Raw genomic sequence first — 24,906 nt, forward strand, 5'->3', positions numbered from 1 at the left:
GACCCAAGTTCAATGAGCCTTTCAGAAAAAATTAAGAATTTAAGCAAACACCACTGCTCAAGTAAATACTTCCTTTTACCAAAGTTCTCCACCCAAACAGAACATTCTCCTTTCAGAACATCTAGACCACTGGAATGTGCTATACAAGTTACCGTTCGTAGTACGGTATGACTACTCTGCTAAGAAATAACATTGAGAATGTGATTATTCCAACCGCTAGATCTCTTCAAGCTCTCTGAAATGTGCTTGACTGCTCCACGAACAACTATTGCAAGTCACATACCTCAAGTTAAAATCTAATAATCCTGGGCTTCCCTGGTGGCGCAGTGGTTGAGAATCTGCCTGCCAATGCAGGGGACACGGGTTCGAGCCCTGGTCTGGGAAGATCCCACATGCCGCGGAGCAACTGGGCGCATGAGCCACAACTACTGAGCTTGCGCGTCTGGAGCCTGTGCTCCGCAACAACAGAGGCCACGATAGTCAGAGGCCCACACACCGTGATGAAGAGTGGCCCCTGCTCGCTGCAACTAGAGAAAGCCCTCGCACAGAAACGAAGACCCAACACAGCCACAAATAAAATAAATTAAAAAAAAAAAATCTAATCATCCCTACTCGAAGGTAAGTCAAATATGGACAATTACACCCACAACAAGCAAAGAGTTCCTCAGTGTTCTGAATATTTTCCTACTATATTATAATCCTCTGAAGTTCAAGGTCTTCCGGTTGTTTCATATTTTCCATGGTGCCTGGTAGTCACTAGGTTAATGTTCACTGAACTCTAATTTTTGCACTTTCAGAGGTTAAATTCTCTTGTTCCCTCACTTGTCTCCAGGGAAAGGTCCTGAGGCATTTATCCCATGCTTAGAGACTATGCTGTCATGTGTCTCACATCTACAAGCCAGGACATACTTGATAAGGCCTGTAATTACGTAACTATGGAATAAGAAAGGTTGGTTATCCAGTCTGGGCCTGCTGGCTATTGCAGGAGCAAGATTAGCAAGTGTATGGAATGACCTGACCATATTTGGAGCCTAAACACTAAAAGGTTTTTCAAAACATAATGCTGGGGATTCAACAGACCCCTATGTCGATCTGAAAGGGACATTCTACCTTAATCAAGGATTGCATGATTGGCCATGCACACACTCATCAAATAACCAGGAGAACTGGCTTCATTTTACTTTCCCTGCATTTTTTTGTCCCAGACTTTTACATAAGAAAGAAGCTCTATCGCTCGTATCTTTGTTACACAATTCCACAGAATAGATGTCAACTATGAACCTGGTGTTGTGAAAGGTGCACAGATGTCTAAGACATGGAGCCTGACTGTCCTCAAGTAGACAACAATCTTGTGGAGGAGACATCATCATCGTCCTATAATTTGGCAGGTTAAAATGTATTTTTACAAGTGTTTCCTCAATTAAATTTCCTAGCAACTCTGTGGCATAAAGAGAATTTATCATACGCATTTTACAGATGAGGAAATTGTGGATTAGAGGAGCCAAGGAATTTGCTTCCCTAGTCTAATGTTCTTCCTTTGCATGCAGCCTCTCTTACACAGATAATTATGGTAAAAGACAGATGGTAATAAACATTAAGAAGAAGGTATGAAGAGTGTATTAAAGGAGTATAAGCAGAAAAAGAGAAGAGCTTAATCTCCATGGTGGGGAATTTGAGAGTAGCGTGAAAGAAGGTGGCTTTTGGCTTTGTCTCCAAGATGGGTTTTAGAGGTCAGGACATTTTCAATCAATTAACATGGGGCGAACAAGTCTAGGGGCGAAAGAGGAATGGGAGGGGAAGGGAAAATGAAATCAGGGCATCCAAGCAAAGCCATGAGGTAGGGAAGTTTAAGACAAACAAGGAATCTCGTGTGGGTAGAGCCTGGCTGTGTAAGGATGCAGCAGTGAGTCAGGCTGAAAAGGTAGGCTTGGTGAATGCCAGGTGGGGTGGAAACTTCTACATGCGGTGCAAAAAGGCTCAGGCTTTTTGGCAGAGGAGTGACAAGGCTGGTTTTATGGTTCAGATTTGCAGTGTTTCCCAACAGGAGCTCCTGTCATTTTGAGAAAGTCAATTCTTTGCGTGCAGGATCATCCCATTCACCGCACATTTAGCAACCCAAGTAGGTCCTTGCCTACTAACTGCCTGTAGTACTTTCCAGTCAAGACAATAAACAATGGCCTTACACATTTCCAGATGCCCTAGGAGGTGGCATTGTCCCCAGTTTTGGAGATGGCTGCAAAGTGTCTAGACCAGGTTCAGATGAAGAGAGAAGAAAGGCAAAAAGATTGTTTAGAAAAGACTTAGGAGGACTTCCCTGGTGGTCCAGTGGTTAAAACTCCACGCTTCCACTGCAGGGGGCGCGGGTTCGATCCCTGGTTGGGGAACTAAGATCCCGCATGCCACAGCCAAAAAAAGAAAGAAAGAAAGAAAGAAAAGATTTAGGAAAGATGGAATGATTTAAGTCATAAGTGTGAGTAATGGTGGGGGGCTGGTAAAAGGAAAGATATGAGAGAGATTGCAGAGATAGAACAGAATCAACAAGATTTGACTTTTGTTGTTGAGGGAAAGAGAAGAATTGAGGATTAATCCAAGATTTCAAGCTTGTATAATTGAGAGAATGATAATGCCATTAACTAAATTAGAGAGAGGAGAAAATTGGGGGGAAACTACTGAATTCTACTTTTGGCTCACTAAATATGAAACATCTATGAATCTGTGGCAGTATGAGCAAAGAACTGGAAATGTGGATCTCAAGCTCAACATGAGTTAGGCACATGGAATAAAATAGAGCTAAAGGGAGAAATACAGAGATGGAAGTTGAAGGAGCTAAGGAAAAAGATTAAAGGAATGCCTTGTTTTCAAACTATTTTGAAAACTGCCCATTCCCTGTAATAATCCTCTTCAGTTTGCCAGTTAGATAGCATGTAGAGACTGATGGAAGAAAACAATAAAGAGACAGACCGACAGAGACAACGAAAGACAGTGAGACACCTCTTCTTGGATATCAAGTAAGGAAATGAAAATACCAAGTAAGGAAATGAAAAAAAAATTTAAGCCAAAACAAGTATCAAAACCCACCAGCCTCTGCGCTTCTGTGAGCTTACTCATAGAACTATTCCTTTCTATTTCCCCTTCAAAAAACTGCCTCTATTTTGTGGTAATACTTTTTCGAAAGCTAGTTAACTGAAAAATATTTTTTTCCCTCTCATCAGAAAGCCACATTGTTGCTATGATAATTATTCACCCCTATTTCCTATTCTAGTTTCAATTTTACCCTGATTTCATTTGATTTCCCTCATTTAGGGTTCTAAAACTACTTGTTTCCAAACACCATCCTAAAAAAAGTCCTGTCTTGGGACTTCCCTGGTGGTGCAGTGGTTAAGAATCCTCCTGCCAATGCAGGGGACGCGGGTTCAAGCCCTGGTCCGGGAAGATCCCACATGCCGCGGAGCAACTAAGCCCGTGTGCCACGACAACTGAGCCTGTACTCTAGAGCCCGCGAGCCACAACTACTGAGCCCACGTGCCACAACTACTGAAGCCCGCACGCCTAGAGCCCGTGCTCCGCAACAAGAGAAGCCACCGCAATGAGAAGCCTGCACACCTCAACGAAGAGTAGCCCCTGCTCGCCGCAACTAGAGAAAGCCCACGCGCAGAAACAAAGACCCAACACAGCCAAAAATAAATAAATAAATAAATATATTAAAAAAAAAAAAAAAAAAAAAGTCCTGTCTTTAGAAACCTCGTCTCTGCTTCTCATTCCAATCATCTGTAGGTAACTGAAGTTACCCCTCCCTCAACAATAAATACTGGACCTAATATGGATCCTCCTGTAATTTCATTAAATGTTCTCAGCAAGGACTCATGTATAGTTTATTGCAGTGAAGATCAAAGTGAGGTCTGTGGACTCCTGAAAACATTTGAGATTCTTTCAAAACTACTTTTATAATAATAATAATGAGTACTAGTAGTAGTAGTAGTTGTAGAAGTAGTAATTTACTGTTTTTTTCACTGTGTCGACATGTGCACTAACGGTGCCAAAGCAATGCTGGGGAAAACTGCTGCAGCCTGTGTATGACTCAAGGTAAGGGAACTCAACTACTCTAGTGACCACTGTGTTCTTCACTACCACACACTCACAGATTAAAACAAGTGAAGCCAGTTCTGACTTCACAGATCCCCCAAAGAGTCTCATAGATGCCTTCCTCCCCCAAAGTCCAGGAATCACACTTTGAGATCTACTGCTCCAGGGGATTTACAACAGCACAAAAATAGCTCCCTGAGAGAACTGAAATCACAGCAACTAGTTTGACCCATTCCTCTGATCTATTCAGATCCAATTCAAAGACAATGATGAGTTATTATTTACTGAACTCTCCTCTGGATATGAGAGTACAGCATATGGTCTGGGGTAGTCAACCACCAAGAGGCCTCGAAGGATCCTCACTTCCTGGTGTTACACCCTTGGTCAATCCCTGTGTGACTTATAGGATAGAACAGAAAAGATGGTATTCACTTCAGAGATTTAGGGTGTAAAAGATACCATGGCTGCTGTCTTAGTGTCTGTCTCTGTTTCTCTCTCAGATCACTCATTTTGTGGGAAGTCAGCTGGCAAGTTGTGAGCAGCTCTATGGAGAGGTCCATGTAGTAAGGAACTGAGTCTCCTATCAACAGTTACTGAGTGAGCTTGGAAGCAGATTCACCGGGCCCCAGTCAGGCCCTCAGGTGACTGTAGCCCCAGCTGACAGATTGAGGACAACCTCATGAGAGACCCTGAGCCCCAACCTCCCAGCTAAGCCACTCCCAAATTCTTGACCCTCAGGAACACTGTGAGATAATAAATGTTATTTTAAGCTGCTAAGTCTGCAGGTAATTTTTACGCAACATGGATAACCAATAACTCTCCTTCCCCTCAAGAGTTCAAAATATGGCTTAAAAAAAAAAAAAAAGACACAAACATACAAGTTAACAATGAAAGACAATGTGAGTTAAGTCCCAAATCAGTATTCCAGACATAAGCTCAGAACAGGAAAAATTTTTCTGTGGGCTAGAGAGTTGAGAAAAGGTTTCCCAAAGGAGCTAGAACGTCGACTGAGTTTTCAAGGAGAAGCAGGCTTCAGCTAAGTGGATGGGAATACTCTAGAGAGGAAGAATCAAGTACAGCAAAGTGACAACTTGAAAGAGGAGAGCTCTTGGGAAAAGTTGGGAGATGAAGTGGTAATTTAGAAATAAGTCAACTTAAAGAGGGTTTTAAATATAAGACTAAGTTTTTATCTTGTAGGCACTGGATAGACACTGAAGGTTTCTTTTTTTCTTTTTTTTAAATTATTTTTAGCTGCGTTGGGTCTTCGTTGCTGCGCGCAGCCTTTCTCTAGTTGCGGTGAGCGGGGGCTACTCTTCGTTACAGTGCGCGGGCTTCTCATTGCAGTGGCTCCTCCTGTTGCGGAGCATGGGCTGTGGGCGCGCGGGCTTCAGTAGTTGTGGCACACGGGCTCAGTAGCTGTGGCTCGCAGGCTCTACAGCACAGGCTCAGTATCTCTGGCGCACAGGCTTAGTTGCTCCACGGCATGTGGGATGTTCCCGGACCAGGGATCAAACCTGTGTTCCCTGCATTGCCAGGCGGATTCTTAACCACTGCACCACCAGGGAAGTCCTGAAGGTTTCTGAATACAGAAGTAATATAACTAAAGCAGCAATTCTGAGAACTTTCTAAGCAACTTCCCTCTCCTCTCAATGAACTTTCTTTATGTAAAACCATTAATAAATACAGCTTTTGTGGCCTAAGATAGATCACATCTCAGTCTCACTTTGATGGAGGGATATAAATCACTAATAGAATAAAATAGTATCGGGAATTCCCTGGCGGCCCTGTGGTTAGGACTCGGTGCTCTCACTGCCAGGGCCTGGGTTGAACCCCTGGTCGGGGAGCTAAGATCCTGCAAGGCATGGGGTGCAGCCAAAAAAAAAAAAAAAAAAAAAAGAATAAAATGGCACCTACAAAAATCAATTAAAATGGAGAGTTAATTCTAGAAAAAGTTGGGGTTTCCCTGGTGGCACAGTGGTTAAGAATCCGCCTGCCAATGCAGGGGACATGGGTTCAAGCCCTGGTCCAGAAGATCCCACATGCCGCGGAGCAACTAAGCCCGTGCACCACAACTACTGAGCCTGTACTCTAGAGCCCTCGAGCCACAACTACTGAGCCGACGTGCCACAGCTACTGAAGCCTCTGTGCCTAGAGCCCGTGCTCCGCAACAAGAGAAGCCCGCGCACCACAACGAAGAGTAGCCCCCGCTCACCACAACTAGAGAAAGCCCGCACACAGCAACGAAGACCCAATGTAGCCAAAACTAAATAAATAAAATAATTTTTTAAAAAAATCCTAAAAAAAAAAAATTCTAGAAGTCAAAAACTCTAAATTGTCTATTTGCCAAAACATTTTATTTATAATTTTACTACTTAAATTTGTATTTTATAATCAATATCCTTCATGTTCAAAATTTTTGTGTGACCCTAGTCAAATTCAGTGCTTGCTGAACATACACTATGTTAAGATAAAGAGTTATTGCAAAAATTAGTGCTAAGCTCTGGCTACTCCCTAAGCAGGATCCCAGAAAAACCCTCATGTATGCCTTTCCTTTGTTCTCCTCTTACATGATGTCAAATGTTTAAAAACCTAAGCATAACACCTTGACCTCTTTGGAGTAGAGATACTACAAAAATCCAATGAAAAAGCAGAATATAAAATTATATCACAGTGCCTACAATATATTTAGGCTCATGCTCTTCCCTAAGTCTGATTGTAAAATTAATATAAACCCTTATTTAACATTTTCTTCATTAAAAAGTCAGACAAAATATAAGCCTCCAAAGTAGCTTTTGGAAACACGACCACAGGCAGGATGGGATCTGCTTTCACAGTAAATACTTACTGTGTGAGAACCGCTGAGTGATTGGGGTTCCCGGATAAGGGTAAGTCCGACTCTCCCACTGAATGTTTCCTTCCTGGACAGCCTTTATGAAACCATGATAACACTGGTGCGCTACACCTAAAGACAAAAATAACAAATGCTTCAGCCTGGACTCTTCACTTGTAAATCAAATTATTAAAACTGCATCTATTAATTGTCTTATCACTTTTATGAGACATACGTTTCTTTGAGGAACTCCAAATTTCTTTGATTTTTTCATTCAAAGACAGAAAACAATCAGAATTTCAAAACTGGAAGATCGAATCCTTTCATTTTACCAAGGTTAAGTGACTCCCTCAAGGTTACAAAATCAGCTCACACTTAAAATCTGCTCCCCTTTACATCATATCATGAGGCAACACATCAAAATAATTGGTGCTATTTACTCCAAAGCAAAGGGGCTGGGAGATAATTTAGTTCTATGAGAAAAAGTGTGGTAAAACACTCTCCGGAATATAACAGCTGTTCAGTAAATATCTATGGTTAGACCATGGCAACCAAGTATTCTCCATCTTAAACAAGGAGTAATAATTAGCTGACAGTGGATTATGAAACGATGAATTTATAACTATGGAAAGCTGTTTTTTTAAAAAAAAATCAGAGTTTTTACTATAATGCTGGATACATGTCATTATATATATGTCCAAACTCACAGAATGTACACCCTATGTAAACTACAGACTTTGGGTGACAATGATGTATCAATGTATGATCATCAATTGTAAGAAATGTACCCCTCTGGTGAGGGATGTTGAAAGTAGGGGAGGCTGTGCATGTCTGGGGGCAGGGGTATACGGGAAATCTACGAACCTGCTCAATTTTGCTGTGAACTTAAAACCACTCTAAAAAAGGAAAGTCTATTTTTAAAAAAAGTGAGAGCTTTATACTTCTGGAACAATCTGCTTTCCCAACACATGAAATTACTTTCTTATTTCAAAGAGAAATATTTTGAATGAAGAGTACAACCAATTTTATATATATATATATATATATATATATATATATATGTAATTTAAAAAATAAATTTATTTATTTATTTTTGGCTGTGTTAGGTCTTCATTGTTACGTGCGGGCTTTCTCTAGTTGCGGTGAGCGGGGGCTACTCTTCGTTGCGGTGCAAGGGCTTCTCATTGTGGTGGCTTCTCTTGTTGCGGAGCACAGGCTCTAGGCACGTGGGCTTCAGTAGTTGTGGTACGTGGGCTCAGTAGTTGTGGCTCATGGGCTCTAGAGCGCAGGCTCAGTACTTGTGGTGCACGGACTTAGTTGCTCCGCGCCATGTGGGATCTTCCCGGACCAGGGCTCGAACCCGTGTCCCCTGCCATTGGCAGGCGGATTCTTAACCACTGCACCACCAGGGAAGCCCCAATTATTTGTATTTTGAAAGAGTGTATCATTCTTGAATTTATGCCACCTTAGTGGATCCTTAAGCAGGATCACAGAACATGTTTTCTAATGATGATCATTATCCCTTGGTTGAACTCACAGTTAAGAAATGGAATATTAAAAAGACACGGCCATTTTTTCGTTCTGAAGAACCTGGGGGCAGGAGAGGAATAAAGACGCATATGTAGAGAATGGACTTGAGGACACAGGGAATGGAAAGGGTAAGCTGGGACGAAGTGAGAGAGTGGCATGGACATATATACCCTACCAAATGTAAAATAGCTAGCTAGTGGGAAGCAGCCGCATAGCAAACGGAGATCAGCTCAGTGCTTTGTGACCACCTAGAGGGGTGGGACAGGGAGGGTGGGAGGGAGACACATGAAAAATACATACGTGTATGGGGATACATGTATATGTAGAGCTGATTCACTTTCTTATAAAGCAGAAACTAACACACCATTGTAAAGCAATTATACCCCAATAAAGATGTTTAAAAAAAGAAAAAAAAAAGACATGCCCATTTTTAATGTGTGACCATCATGCCAACTACGCACTGGTGAAGTAATGCAGATTTGCAAATGTTGACATGAGGTAAGGCAGTAATGAATAAACGACAGATACATAATGATTGAGGGGAAAAAAAGCTGTCTTGGCAGTGACTTCCCCCAGAAGATCTAAGACTGCAAGTACTAGGTTAAGGTTCTTCTCTCTTAAAGAAAGATCAAAATGGTAAGAATGCCAAATAAAACCTAAGAATAAATTCATATATTTGATTAGATCACCACCCCTCGTCTGTGATTCTCCACCTCTATTTTAGAGGTGAAACCATCTATTTCCACAGTGTAGGGAGCCAATCTCTCCTGAAGAGTCTATTAACTCTGCAAACAGAAGCAGGCTGTGCATACCAGTATTACCAGTTGTGAGCAGATGAGCACAGGGCCCAGCAAGCAGTTTCAACACAGCTGGTCCTTATTAGCCTTCTAGGTTGGACTTTGGACAAATGACAGGGACCCTAATCCTCAGAGAATCACTCTGATTTGAGGAAAAGATCTTAAGACTGATTCTGATCTAAAAGTTTTTCTCTCTCGTATCTCTGGCTGCCTTGTTCCCAACAGGAAAGAAAAAATTGATACGACCCTTGCTTTGATCAAAGATTATTCAACTGGCTCGGTCATCTTCATTCAAAAAATGGGCCCTTTCCACCTAAAATGGAATGAAACCAAATAACTGCTATTAATTAAAACTACAGTACAACTAGTAACCTCAACATTTAGCCAAAGTTGAAATCTTGATTAGAAAATGGAGGGAGGAAAAAAAGGAGAAACTCATGTAAAAAGTAAAAGACATACATAGGGCCTGTGCTGTTTAGAGATAAAATCAAGCAGTAAATGCTTTCATAATCCCACATCTGCCACAATTAGCTACTTTAAGCTATTCATAGTTCGCTATGAAGACTGTAAAAAGCAGTTATAATAGTCCTGACAATGGTAAGAGTTATATGAAGGTTAGCTATTACTGTCAATCCATATCCATCCCTACTCTACCTATTCAAGAACAATACAACTTACCAGATCAACTCCAAGAATATGCAGAAAAAGAATTCTCATTTTAAAACTGGAAATTGGATTAAATACTATGGTATTCAAGCTGTTCATAAAATTAGGTAGGATAAAGAGAAAAGAAAAATGTACAGTGCTAATCATCTAACACTAAATTTTAGAACCACAATAAATTTAAGGAAGAAAAGAGAAAATGAAATTGGGAGGTAAAAATAAATCATTCAAACAAATTTTAAATAAATAAATAAAACTTTCCACTTTCCACAGTACCTTTAATAAGTCGGTACCACTGTTTGCAGACAAGGGCTGCAGTTTTGTGTTCTTGGTATGGTGAAAGAAAGGACAGGATATACTCCAAAACCTCTTCTGGCAGTTCAGACATGGACCTATTATGTCTAGTCTCCTCAACCTCCAATACTGGGTGGGGCTCCTCATCTTGCTCCATTGTCCCTTCCAGCACAGCTTCTTCTTGGTCCACAGCCATGAAACTATCATCTTCACTGTCCGAGGAGCTGGCCATGACATTCCACTTGACAGCTACAGCGGGAAAGAAACAAACATCAGTATACACTGTCTGAAGTTCTGAAATAACTCAGGCAAGGCATCCAAGCTGTTCATGATTTCTTTTAGATGCTCAGTCTGAAATCTGTCCTTTAGCACTTTCCCACACCAGTGAGCCACCTTAATTTATCAAGTACAGCTCAAATACCAAGGCCATCCCAAATATCTAATAAATCCCTAAAGGCTTCTGATGGTATTTTTTCTCTCCACTGAAAACCAGAGTGACAGCCGAGTTCTGGTATAACCATAAAACCAAAAAACTTGTTCTCAACAACTCCTCTAACTCAAGGATCTGATTGGCAGACAGCAAAGGGAACAGCAACTAGCTTCCCTTGGCCAGTAATATGATTCAAGACCTCAGATTTAGAAGAAAACACTAACTGTGGGTCCTAAAAGAGTAAAAAGAACATTCTGAGGATATTGGAATAAGAAATGACAGGTTTTTTTAGCTTTTATACAAGGTAATTCACTTAAGAGGATAATAAATATTTCAATAACAGGCTTAACTAGCTATAATACCAAACACAAGGCAATATTTATACTAGAAAACATCATAACAGATCCAAGGAGTGAAAAACTGGAAATAATACAAATGCCCACCACCAAAAGAACAGGTAGATTGTGGTACATTCATACAACAGAATACTATACAGCAAGGAACCACAGATACATACATGGATAAATCTCTTAAACATAATACTGAGCAAAGAAGACAAAATAGTACATACTACATGACCATGCTTATATCAAGTTCAAAACTAGGCAAAATTAATTTATGTTGTTGCAAGTGAGGATAGTGGTTACCAAAGGTAATGACTGGGAGGCTCCTGGGGTAGTGGTAAAGCTTCCTGATTGGGTGATGGTTACACAGATGTGTTCAGTTTGTGAAAAATTCACCCAGGTGAACACTTAATGCACTTCTCTAAAGTTTACCAAAATAAGCCACCATAGGGCTTCCCTGGTGGCGTAGTGGTTGAGAATCTGCCTGCCAATGCGGGGGACGCGGGTTCGGGCCCTGGTCTGGGAGGATCCCACATGCCGCGGAGTAGCTGGGCCCGTGAGCCACAGCTACTGAGCCTGCGCGTCTGGAGTCCGTGCTCCGCAACAAGGGAGGCCGCAACAGCGAGAGGCCCGCCCACCGCGATGAGGAGTGGCCCCTGCTCGCCAAAACTGGAGAAAGCCCTCGCACAGAAACGAAGACCCAACACAGCCAAAAATAATAAATAAATAAATTTAAAAAAAAAAAACCACCATTAACAGTTACCTCTAGTGGAGGTTAATTAATTTTTTAAAAAATATTATGGGTATTTTTAAATGTCTTTGTGCTACCTGTATTCCTTGAATTTTCTAGGAAGAGCACAAGTTAAAACACACACAGAGGGACTTCCCTGGTGGCGCAGTGGTTAGGAATCCGCCTGCCAATGCAGGGGACATGGGTTCGAGCCCTGGTCTGGGAAGATCCCACATGCCGCGGAGCAACTAAGCCCGTGCACCACAGCTACTGAGCCTGCGCTCTAGAGCCCGTGAGCCACAACTACTGAGCCCGCGCCTAGAGCCCATGCTCTGCAACAAGAGAAGCCACCACAATGAGAAGCCCGCGCACCACAATGAAGAGTAGCCCCTGCTCACTGCAACTAGAGAAAGCCACACGCAGCAACAAAGACCCAGCACAGCCAAAAATAAATTAATTAATTTAAAATAAATTAAAAATAAATAAATAAAACATACACAGAGGCAGGCAATTCATTTATACTGCACCACTGATGTTTCATGCAAAGCCTGAGGTAAAAACAGTAAAATGAAGGAAATAGGGTGATTTATGTAAGAAGTGTGTCACAGGTTAGATTCTAGAGGAAGCAGATGCTAAAATAAAATTAGGAACGAAAAAGGTTTAATGGGGAGAACTCTTATGAGAAGAAAAGAATAGGATTTAGCACGAGGAGCCATCAGATCATGAGGCAGATCTGACAAAACCTGTACAACAGAGAGTTCGGGAGCAAGGACGGCCAGGTAGAGGACTCCAGTGTTGGGCAAGAAGGTGAGGCTCTTAGATCACTGCTCTGCTCACCACCACTGCCTGCCCTGAGAAGAGCATGATCTTGTTTCCAACGCTGTGGCAGACCCTGAAAGGACTAACAGCTTTCTTTTGCTACACTCCTTACAAACGGGCAGCAAGTCATTTCTTGAAGGGGCAGCTGAGTTCATTTTATAATTTTTTAATACATCTATTCCCTTGACCATACACACCTACCCTGACCATTCACTATGCCATCCACCTTACAAATTTCCAGCATTCCCTCCAGCACTAACGAGAAGGATAAGAAATAACAGGAAGAGAAGAGTGACCCTGAAATATACTTTGGGGCCTTGAGAAAGATCTGAAATGTTCCAAAAGGTGAGGGGGGGGGTGGTGCGAGGAGAGCAAAGAAACCTCCAACCTCATCTCTACCACTCCTGTAATTCACATACTAATTATGTACAACATCTTAAAAACTGGAAGAATGATCACATTAATAAAAACATGAGTCAAAACTCATGAAATTGCTCCCAACATAATTCATCTACAAAATTAGCTCATGATACTGCAATGTGTCCTAGCAAAGTGGCTGCTAGAATCTTGATGATGATGAACTGGTGCCTAATTAGAAGTAGGGGAGGGACGTCCCTGGTGGCACAGTGGTTAAGAACCCACCTGCCAATGCTGGGGACACAGGTTCGAGCCCTGGTCCGGGAAGATCCGACATGCCACGGAGCAACTAAGCCTGTGTGCCACAACTACTGAGCTTGTGCTCTAGACCCTGTGAGCCACAACTACTGAGCCCACGTGCCACAACTACTGAAGCTCACACGCTCTAGGGCCTGTGTGCCGCAACTACTGAGGCTGCGTGCTGCAACTACTGAAGCCTGTGTGCCTAGAGCCCATGCTCTGCAACAAGAGAAGCCATCGCAATGAGAAGCCCGTGCACCACAACGAAGAGTAGCCTCCACTCGCTGCAACTAAAGAAAGCCCACGTGCAGCAACGAAGACCCAATGCAGCCAAAAAAAAAAAGGTAGGGGAGTAGCCTAAATCCTCCTACTTGGGGGAGAGTGGTGGTGGCAGAGGGAGGGCAGCAGCAATTTCCTCCATTCCTCAAAAGTAGAGAAGTATTGTGATAGGTTCACTATAAATTGTGTTAAATAAAAAATCCTAGATAGTTAGCCACATCTGCCCTACTTTCAGTGAACTGTTTTTCCACATGCTTAACTTGCTAGAGGAAGGCCTTTCCATTTCTAGCCCTAACTCCTACCCTAAAGAGAACAGTTACATATCAAAATGACTATACTACCCAAGGCAATCTACAGATTCAATGCAATCCCTATCAAATTACCAATGGCATTTTTCACAGAACTAGAACAAAAAATCTTAAATTTTTTGAAACAAAAATTAGAGAAACAAAAATTAGAGAAACAAAAGACCCTGAATAACCAAAGCAATCCTGAGAAAGAAAAATGGAGCTGGAGGAATCAGGCTCCCTGACTTCAGACTATACCACAAAGCTACAGTCATCAAAACAGTATGGTGCTGGCACAAAAACAGAAATATAGATCAATGGAACAGGATAGAAAGCCCAGAAATAAACCCACATACCTATGGTCAATTAATCAACAACAAAAGAGGCAAGACTATACAATGGAGGAAAGACAGTCTCTTCAATAAATGGTGCTGGGAAAACTGGACAGCTATATGTAAAAAAGTGAAATTAGAACATTCTTTAACACCATACACAAAAATAAACTCAAAATGGATTAAAGACCTAAATATAAGAGGGAATACTATAAAACTCTTAGAGGAAAACACAGGCAGAACACTCTTTGACATAAATCGCAGCAATATCTTTTTTGAGCCATCTCCTAGAGTAATGGAAATAAAAACAAAAATAAACAAATGGGACCTAATTAAACTCAAAAGCTTTTGCACAGCAAAGGAAACCATAAACAAAACGAAAAGACAACCCACAGAATGGGAGAAAATATTCACAAACTATGCAACTGACAAGAGATTAGTCTCTCTCTAAAATTTACAAACAGCTTATGAGGCTCAATATCAAAAAAACAAACAACCCAATCAAAATAAGGGCAAAAGACCTAAATAGACATTTCTTCAAAGAAGACATACAGATGGCCAAGAGGCACATGAAAAGATGCTCAACATCTCTAATTATCAGAGAAATGCAAATCAAAACTACAATGAGATATCACTTCACACCAGTCAGAATGGCCATCATTAAGAAAAAAATTTATAGGGAATTCCCTGGTGGTCCAGTGGTTAAAACTCCATGCTTTCGCTGTCCAGGGCCCGGGTTCAATCTCTGGTCAGGGAACTAAGTTCCTGCAAGCTGCACGGCACAGCCAAACAAACAAATCTACAAATAATAAATGCTGAAGAGGGTGTGGAGAAAAGTGAACCCTCCTACACTGCTGGTGGGAATGTAAATTGGTACAGCCTATGGAGAACAGTATGCAGGTTCCTTAAAAAACTAAAAATAGAGCTACCATATGATCCAGCAACCCCACTCCTGGGCATATATCCAGAGAAAAACATGGTTCAAAAGGATACACGCACCCCCAGTGTTCACTGCAGCGCTGTTTACAATAGCCAAGACATGAAAACAACCTAAATGTCCATCGACAGATGAATGGATAAAGAAGATGTGGTAGACATATACAATGGAATATTACTCAGCCATTAAAAAGAATGAAATTATGCCATTTGCAGCAACATGGATGGACTTGGAGATTATCATACTAAGTGAAGTAAGTCAGACAGAGAAAGACAAATATCATATGATATCACTTGTATGCGGAATCTTAAAAATAATGATACAAATGAACTTATTTACAAAACAGAAACAGACTCACAGACTTAGAGAATGAATTTATGGTTATCGGGGGGAGGGGGGGAGGAGGGATAGATTGGGAGTTTGGGATTGACATGTACACACTGCTATATTTAAAACAGATAACCAACAAGGACCTACTGTCAGGGAACTCTGCTCAATATTCTGTAATAACCTAAACGGGAAAAGAATTTGAAAAAGAATAGACACATTTATATGTATAACTGAATCACTATGCTGTACACCTGAAACTAACACAACATTGTTAATCAAATATACTCCAATATAAAATTTCTAAAAGTCTTTTAAAAAAGAGTACAGTTACGTAAAACAGAAAACAATAATTAGAATTTTTCTTGCCCCTCTCCCACAAAAGTGTCTTTTTCCACTGGAAAAAATATCACTTCCCACAATCCTTCTTACTCTTTCCCCTGCAAGTTATCATTTTTCATCTCCCATTGACTATATTCCTTTATTTATTGACTTTCTCATATATTTAACCCTCACTCAGCTCTGAAATTCACCAAGGAAAAGAGTCCAAAGAGACAGATTCCTTGAGTTCGGCTGCATCTTTCACATTTGAATTAAATATAGCATGTGAAATACAACTGCTCCCTTACACATCTTGACAGACTGTGAGCTGAGGGTCTGCTTCTGAACAAACTGAACCAATGAAGGCTGCAAAAGGTTATTTATATTACTATTTTTTCCCAAGCAAAATACATCGGTTTGGCTCAATAAAACAACTTCTTACTCTCTTTCCAAACCTTCTCAAAGTACAATTAGCAAGCCTAAATAAAGGGACTCACACTTTTGTAATTCCAAGTTTTAAGCAATTCTCATTGTTCAACCATTTCACTGTCCATAAAAGCAGCAAACCTCATGCCCCCGAGGGCATGTTTGCTAACTTGGCTTTGAGCACAGATGCCAATGAGAACACACAGGTATGGGCTCAGATGCAAATCCTCTGTAATTACGTGCCCTGAACCAATTTGCACAGCCCTTCATTTTCATGTCCATGATTAGGTAATGAAATCATCACTCATACTCCCAGAGGATATAGAGACACTTTGAAACAGTTTTTCATTTTTTCATGTCAAAAGGTGTACACTGGCCTGAGAGTCTGCTGCCAGACTCCTGAGCCATACCCAATGACCCGTTGCTGGGTCAAGAGAGATGGTACTGAAGAGAAACCATTTATTTGGCCCAGCTGTATCTTTTCCTTTGAAAAACTACTACACTATATCCAACTAAATACAAACCAGTTTTTAAAACCCAAATATTTTGCCCTTCTGGAGTTTAAATTAAAGTTACGACTTTGAGACTGGGAGATCTGGCTACTGTTTCTAGGAATAATGATCTGTTACCCAGGCTAAGTCACACAGTTAAGACAGGAAAATCTCTGTATCCCTAAGTAATGAAAGTTCCCCACCTACTTCATAAAGATTCTGTAAAGACAGCAGATGGCAACAAACTCCTCTGAACTTATTGGAGGAAACAGATTAACTTGTGAAGGGTTAAAATCGATTCAAAGAAATTCAAGATGGGAATGAAACTACTTTGTTATCCATGTAACAATCACTGCCTAGTACAATATCTGACCAATTGTACCTTTGATTTCTACACAACTAGACATCTGACAATCCTCTTGGAGTAAACACATTTTCTTTTCTTAAGAAAATCAGAATACACTTCACTTACCTGAAAGGAAATTGAACATTTAAAATACAATCAAGCTTATTCTTCACAATTTCAAAAGGTTAAAAAATACAATTAAGGAAGAACCTTAATGATGATGGTAAAATAAAGCACTGAGACTTAACTAAAGAATGCGTAGCTGGATTGAATGGAAAGCACCCACAGTCATCCATCAGCATGAGGGCCTCTCAAGCTTCAGGGGCAAAGTAGCAACCCTGCACAGACATCATTATGAACTCATGAAGTTACCCACCCCAGCCACGCTAATGGGAGCTAAGCATTTTTTTAAAAAATATTTATTTATTTATTTGGTTGCGCTGGGTCTTAGTTGTGGCAGGCGGGCTCCTTAGTTGCAGCACATGGGCTCCTTAGTTGCGGCTCGCGGGCTCCTTAGTTGTGGCCCGTGAGCACATGAGCTCCTTAGCTGTGGCATGCAAGCTCTTAGTTATGGCATGCACATGGGATCTAGTTCTCTGACCAGGGATCGAACCCGGGCCCCCTGCATTAGGAGCATGGAGTCTTATCCACTGCGCCACCAGGGAAGTCCCGTGAGCTAAGTATTAAATACTATCCTTGAAAATATAAAATACTGTTGAATGAAGATTTACAGACCACAATATGATCCAATCGAATATGATAGTAAGTCTTCTTATTATTAATATACCACCATTATTATCATCATTGTACTAGGTCAAATGAAAAAGTTACAACAAGTGAAAAAATGGTAAAATATAAATTTCTACCTTACTTCATGTACTCAATAAACACCAATGGAACATTTGCTATATGTGAAAATACTGTGCTTAGATCTCATGGGAGTTATAAAAACAAGATATGCCACTATTTCCTCTCAAAGAGATTAACCCAGTAAGAGCCAAAGACACATAAAGAATGCCAGCACAGGACAGACTGTGGTACCAAACAAGAAGCTCTAGCAGTTCAGGGAAGGAAGAGACGGCTTCCAACTAGTATGAGAAGGAAGTAACACAGAAGCAAGCATTTTGGCTTTGAAGAATAGGTAGCATCCCAGAGAATGAAATGGGGGAAGGTGGAAAGATGAAAGATTTTCAAGTTACTGTCTCCTGTATGATATTCTTTGCCACTTACAGAATTACTTTTAGGACAAAAGGGCAAAAACTGGGCTTCCCTGGTGGCGCAGTGGTTAAGAATCCGCCTGCCAACTCAGGGTCACGGGTTCGAGTCCTGATCTGGGAAGATCCCATATGCCACGGAGCAACTAAGCCCATGCGCCACAACTACTGAGCCTGCGCTCTAGAGCCCGCGAGCCACAACTACTGAAGCCTGTGCGCCTAGAGCCCGTGCTCCGCAACAAGAGAAGCCACCGCAATGAGAAGCCTGTGCACTGCAACAAAGAGTAGCCTCTGCTCACTGCAACTAGAGAAAGCCCGTGCAGCAACGAAGATCCGATGCAGCCAAAAATAAAATAAATTTAAAAAGAATGATAAAAAAAGAAAATTTTTTTAAAAAGGGCAAAAACTGTTTTTTACTCGATGGGTATTTTACCACATGTACAAACTACTTAATATTTTATCTACATTAACAGAAGCTCATAATCTGGAGACTCCTTAGCTCCTGACAGTCAATGTTTTGATAAAAAAAAAGTCTAGAGGGCTTCCCTGGCGGTGCAGTGGTTGAGAGTCCGCCTGCCAATGCAGGGGACACGGGTTCGAGCCCTGGTCTGGGAAGATCCCACATGCCGCGGAGCAACTGGGCCCGTGAGCCACAACTACTGAGCCTGCGCGTCTGGAGCCTGTGCTCCACAACAAGAGAGGCCGCGATAGTGAGAGGCCCGCGCACCGCGATGAAGAGTGGCCCCCGCTTGCCACAACTAGAGAAAGCCCTCACACAGAAACGAAGACCCAACACAGCCAAAAATAAATAAATAAATAAGTTAAAAAAAAAAAAAAAGTCTAGAAATAGAATAATTTGGCATAACTACTGTTGCTATTAGCAAACTGTGAGCTATTTTGACAAGTAAATTCAGAGAGCTGTTTCTAGAAAGCATTCCAAATTTAATAACAGATATCAGCTGCAGTGAGGTTTCTTCTTTTTAAACGGTTAACTCATCTCTGTGTTATCCAAGTAAGAGTCCCTTTAATGAAACAGAAAATAAAATATTTCCCCAAACTACCCATCAGTATACTTTCTTATTCTTTGCAATGGCTGATGTTAAATGAAAGCATTTTACGACTGTTACAGAATAGTAGCAGAAATGTACAGTTCTCAGGGCCATTCCCCATATTCATATATAGCAGCAAAGGATTTTACTAAGTATAAATGGTTGAGAAAAATGTACTGGTTTCAATCATCAATGAAGATATTCTAGGTTCTGAAAATTCCATATGGAGAACCATATACTCTAGGTTCAGCAAAATGTTTCATGTGGTATAAAATGAAAAAAGTGTAACAAAACTTTAACACTAAAATTTATATTTCGTAAGAGCTTGAATTTTTAGATTTTAAGAGAAGACAATAATAATATACAAAGTATAGAGTAATTCTAATTGTAATAATTTAACTGTAGGACTTCCCTGGTGGCGCAGTGGTTAAGAATCCGCCTGCTAATGCAGGGGACACGGGTTCGAGCCCTGGTCCGGGAAGATCCCGTATGCCACGGAGCAACCAAGCCCGTGTGCCACAACTACTGAGCCTATGCTCTGGAGTCCGAGAGCCACAACTACTGAGCCGGCGTGCCACAACTACTGAAGCCCGAGCGCTTAGAGCCCATGCTCTGCAACAAGGAAAGCCACCTCAATGAGAAGCCCGCGCACCACAATGAAGAGTAGCCCCCGCTTGCTGCAACTAGAGAAAGCCCGCGCACAGCAACGAAGACCCAACGCAGCCAAAAATAAATAAATAGATTTATAAAAAATAATGATAAACAGAATACAGAGCCCAGAAAAAATAATAATGATAATAATTTAACTGTAACAGTGATTTTAAACAAAAGGCTTTCATTTGAAGTGTAGTACAAATCAGAGGAGAGTTAGAGAAAAGGTGCATTAAAAGGTGCAATTTTCTAGGCTTGGAAATTATTTTCCTCTTGAAAATAATTATTTAGGAAAGTAAGAAAATGCAAAAGAGGCAAATAACCATACTGTAACAGTAGTAAACTGTGTTAACTCAAAACTGACTGCACCAGGCTGCAGAAACGCTCAAAGCACACCTACCTCTCCCTCTGTGCTTCCACAATACTAAGTACCTGCCTTCATACTAGCAATTACTATACTGTTGTCTGTCTGCCTCCTCCTCTCCCCTTAGGGCACAAAAGAAAATAATTCTATTTCTTGCATCCATATACACACTCAGCAAAAGGCTGCTGAATAAATAAGCAAACAAAGCTTTATGAATTCATTTCAGAGTCAACAACAAAACCTAAATGTTCATTTCTAGATATTCTGATTGAAAAAACCAGAAACTTCGTATCAAAAATTTAAATGAAAAATAATAAAATCACAGATTTCAGATGGTTAAAGACAAATAAAACTAGAAGGTAACAATGGGGCATAAGGGACTTCCCTGGCAGCCCAGTGGTTAAGACTCCATGCTTCCACTGCAGGGGGCACGGGTTTGATCCCTGGTCAGGGAACTAAGATCCTGTAAGCTGCGTGGTGCAACCAAAAAATTTTTTTAAATTTTAAAAATTAAAAATAAATAAAATGTATAGTACTTAAGCAAATCATTACTATTTTTTAAAAATATTTATTTATTTATTTGGTTGCACTGGGTCTTAGTTGCGGCACATGGGCTTCTCAGTTGCAGCATGCGAACTCTTAGTTGTAGCACGCATGTGGGATCTAGTTCCCTGACCAGGAATGGAACCCGGGCCCCCTGCATTGGGAGCGCAGAGTCTTAACCACTGCGCCACCAGGGAAGTCCCAAGTCATTACTATTTTTAAGATGTTCTGATTTTTCTGCCATTATGTACCCTCATTCTGAAAACAAGGGAGGAGTATGCAAAACCACTGCATACCAGGATTCTCTTAGCCTTTTGGGGAAAGGTTCTATCACAATGGTTCCCAGACCTCTGAATTTCACAGACCAGCAAGTGTTTTTGAACTGAGATAGGGCCGACAACTTTTTATTTTCCCAAATAAGGCAGGAAAAAAACAAAAAAAAACTACCTACCCACACCCACAAATCCTACCATCTAATATCGTCATAGTTTCATAAAAGGACGTTTAAAAACGTGAACAAGTTGGAAGATCATAATCTCTGAATAAAGGCTTTTCCTTCCAAGAAAGGAAACCTTATAAACACACGCATGCACAAACCCTCAAGACAATATGAACCTGAACCAATATTTTTGGGACTACTATTTCACTACTATGTCAGGCTATTTCATTTTACTAGTTATTTACTTTGTGAAAAAAAATCCCATAATTTAAACAAGTTATACAGTCTGAAATTTTTTAAAGGCTAATTTAAATTAAAACTCCCAGCATGCTGGGAAACCATTTCCAAATGCTAGAAAAAGAGAGACAATGGTGGCTACTGGCAAGAATGCATGAAAGATGAATGTAACCTGATTTCTTTTAGAAATAGCTTAGCTGCTCTTTTGTCTCATTGGCTGGTGAATTTATAATGCTTTTTTACTCATGTGTTTTCCCCACTAAGTTCTTAAGGTCTGTATTTTTAACAAGACTTAACTGTAGCACCTTTTTTTCTTTTAAACTGCAATGGAATATATCAAATTTTATTACTGTTATTAGGGATATTACAGTCAAACCATAGAGCTTCAAAACTTCCCATAGAAGCTAAAGTTTAAAACATAAGATGCTATTTTATGACACATTAAAAAAAAAAAAGAAAAAAGAGAAAGGAAAAAAAGGAACAAGTCCAAACCTCATTCCAAAATGATCTAAGTTAGAAAACTCTTCAAAATCCAGAGGAAAGTCTATGAAATAATAAGGAAAATAAAAGTCTTCCCTGGGTTAAGGATGTTTAAAGCAATCATCACTTCATGGTTTCAGTTTTAAGAAGGGCTAACAACTTTCTAGTTCAGTCATCCACTGCAGATCTATTTCAATGGAAGGAAGAAATTTTTTTTTAAGTTTTATTTTATTATTATTATTGTTTTTGGCCATGCCGTGCAACTTGAAGGATCTTTGTTCCCTGACCAGGGATCAAATCCGTGGCCCCTGCAGTGGAAGTGCAGAGTCCTAACCACTGGACCGCCAGGGAATTCCCAGAAGGAATAGCTTTTTAAAAATCAAATTCATTTTACTTTGCATAATCAGCTCTGTATCATTAATATTTTCCCCAAAATTAAAAAAAAATAACAGCAATTGATTTTAAGTTTCTTTTAAATATATCAACGTATCTTATACAAGTATTTCTGCTATTGCACAGAACTTCTTGTATAGCTGATCCTTGAACAAGGCGGGAATTAGGGGTGTCTACCCTCCTCCACTCAGTTGAAATCTGCGTATAACTACTGGGTTGGCCAAAAAGTTCCTTCAGTTTTCAAGTAAAAATAAAAGACACATTTTTCATTTTCACCAAGAACTTTACTGAACAATGTATTCACCATTTTGTTCCACTACCTTCTGCCATTTTTCAGGCAACTTCATAATTCCATCTTCCCAAAACTTTTTATCTTTTTGAGCAAAGAACTGTTCCAGGTGTCTTTTACAGTCTTCCGGGGAATTGAAATTTTTCCCATTAAGAGAATTTTGTAAAGATTGAAATAAATGGAAATCTAAAGGTGCAATGTCTGGTGAATACAGTGGATGAATCAGAACTTCCCAGACAAGCTGTAACAGTTTTTGCCTGGTCATCAAAGAAACATGCAGTCTTGCATTATCCTGATGGAAGATAATGCATTTTCTGTTGACTAATTCCAGACGCTTTTCGACAACTGCTGCTTTTGGTTGGTCTAACTGGGAGCAGTACTTGTTGGAATTAATCATTTGTTTTCAGGAAAGAGCTCATAATAGAGGACTTCCTTCCAATCCCACCATATACACAGCATCACCTTCTTTGTTTTTTGGGTTTTTTTAAATAAATTTATTTATTTATTTTTGGCTGCATTGGGTCTTCGTTGCTGCGCGCAGGCTTTCTCTAGTTGCAGCAAGCGGGGGCTTCCCTTTGTTGCGGAGCATGGGCTCTAGGTGCATGGGCTTCAATAGTTGTGGCTCGTGGGCTCTAGAGTGCAGGCTCAGTAGTTGTGGTGCACGGGCCCAGTTGCTCCGCAGCATATGGGATCTTCCCAGACCAGGGCTCGAACTGTGTCCCCTGCATTGGCAGGTGGATTCTTAACCACTATGCCACCAGGGAAGTCCCAACATCACCTTCTTTGGATGAAGACCAGCCTTTGGTGTGGTTGATGGAAGTTCATTTCACTTGCCCCATGATCTCTTCTGTTCTACATTATTGTACAGTATCCACTTTTCATCGCCCGTCACAATTTGTTTTATAAACAGAACATTTTCGTTACGTTTAAGTAGAGAATCGCATGCGGAAATATGGTCAAGAAGGTTTTCTTCACCTAACTTATACGGAACCCAAACGTCAAAGCGATCAACATAACCAAGCTAGTGCAAATGATTTTCAACACTTGGTTTGGATATTTTGAGCATGTCAGTTATCTCCTGCGTGCTATAACGTTGATTGTTTTCAACTAACGTCTCGATTCGATCGCCATCAGCGTCAACTGGTCTACCCGACCGTGGAGCATCGTCCAGCGAGAAATCTCCAGCACGAAACCTCACAAACCACCTTTGACGCATCTGATCAGTCACAGCACCTTCTCCATACACTGCACAAATCTTTTTGTGAGTTTCAGTTGCGTTTTTACGTTTCTTGAGACAATAAAGCATAATATGTGCCGAAAATGTTGCTTTTTTTCTTCCGTCGTCAATATTCAAATGGCTACACAAAAATTCACCAATTTTGATGGTGTTTTTTTAAGTGCACGCTGATATGACAGCTGCCACGCTACAATCTAACAAAATTGTTTTGAATCAAGTTAAAGACAACTAAGTGCTACTGGAGCCATCTTACGGAAACGCCCAATGAACTTTTTGGCCAACCCAGTAACAGCCCTCCTTATATGCGGTTCCTCCATATCCACCCCCAGATGGTGTATTACTGTAGCATTTACTACTGGAAAAAGAAAATCCCTGTATAAGTGGTCCCGTGCAGTTCACACCTGTTGCTCAAGGGTCAACTATATAAGTATTTCCTTCTTCAGAAGAAGAAAAAGTTCATACAGAAGAAGGAAAATTTCAGTAATGTATTGGATTTGGTGGTATTGACTTGCCGTTTGACCCAGCAAGTTAATTTTCAGGTATCTTTCCAACACAAACATCTATACCTGTGCACAAGTGGAGGTTTGTTGCATCTTCTCTGTAATGACAAAAACTTGCAACTACCTAAAAGTCCATTAATAGGACTTCCCTGGTGGTCCAGTGGTTAAGATGTAGCTCTTCCACTGCAGGCGGCACGGGTTCAACCTCTGGTCGGGGAAGTTCTGCATGCTGCGCAGTGCGGCCAAAGAGGAAAATGAAAGTCCATGAATGGAAGAATGGCTATGTAAATTATGCTATATCTAAGCTACGGAATTTAAAGCACTAGTTTTTTAAAATGTGGGTATGCCAGAATATATTGGCATGAAGAGATCTCCAAAAACTGCAAAATAATATGATTAATACCACTTATGTTAAATAATAAATCAATGGCTGCCCATCAGAATCGTCTGAGAACTATTAAAATTCAGATTCTTAAGCCCATTCAAGCCAATCTAATCAAAATCTCTGGGGGGCTGGATCCCAGGCATTTTTATTTTTAAGGGAGCACCTGAACAACTCTTTCACAGCCAGTTCAACAACAACAACA

The 24,906-nt window shown here is 40.6% G+C and overlaps 1 protein-coding gene across 2 annotated transcripts in view; it reads right to left on the minus strand.

Moving 5' to 3' along the window:
* The window catches only part of FBXO42 (F-box protein 42), an 88,026-nt gene that overhangs the window by 35,466 nt on the left and 27,654 nt on the right, over window positions 1-24,906 (minus strand). For both annotated transcript variants that reach the window (XM_068538985.1, XM_068538984.1), the window contains 2 exons: window positions 10,180-10,446; window positions 6,929-7,045 (listed from right to left, as the gene is read on the minus strand). In XM_068538985.1, the coding sequence (XP_068395086.1) occupies window positions 6,929-7,045; window positions 10,180-10,429 (367 nt within the window). In that variant the 5' untranslated portion in view covers window positions 10,430-10,446. The remainder of the gene's footprint in view (window positions 1-6,928; window positions 7,046-10,179; window positions 10,447-24,906) is intronic.

Source organism: Eschrichtius robustus, chromosome 3 (genome assembly GCF_028021215.1).
Source record: "Eschrichtius robustus isolate mEscRob2 chromosome 3, mEscRob2.pri, whole genome shotgun sequence".
Taxonomy (NCBI): domain Eukaryota; kingdom Metazoa; phylum Chordata; class Mammalia; order Artiodactyla; family Eschrichtiidae; genus Eschrichtius; species Eschrichtius robustus.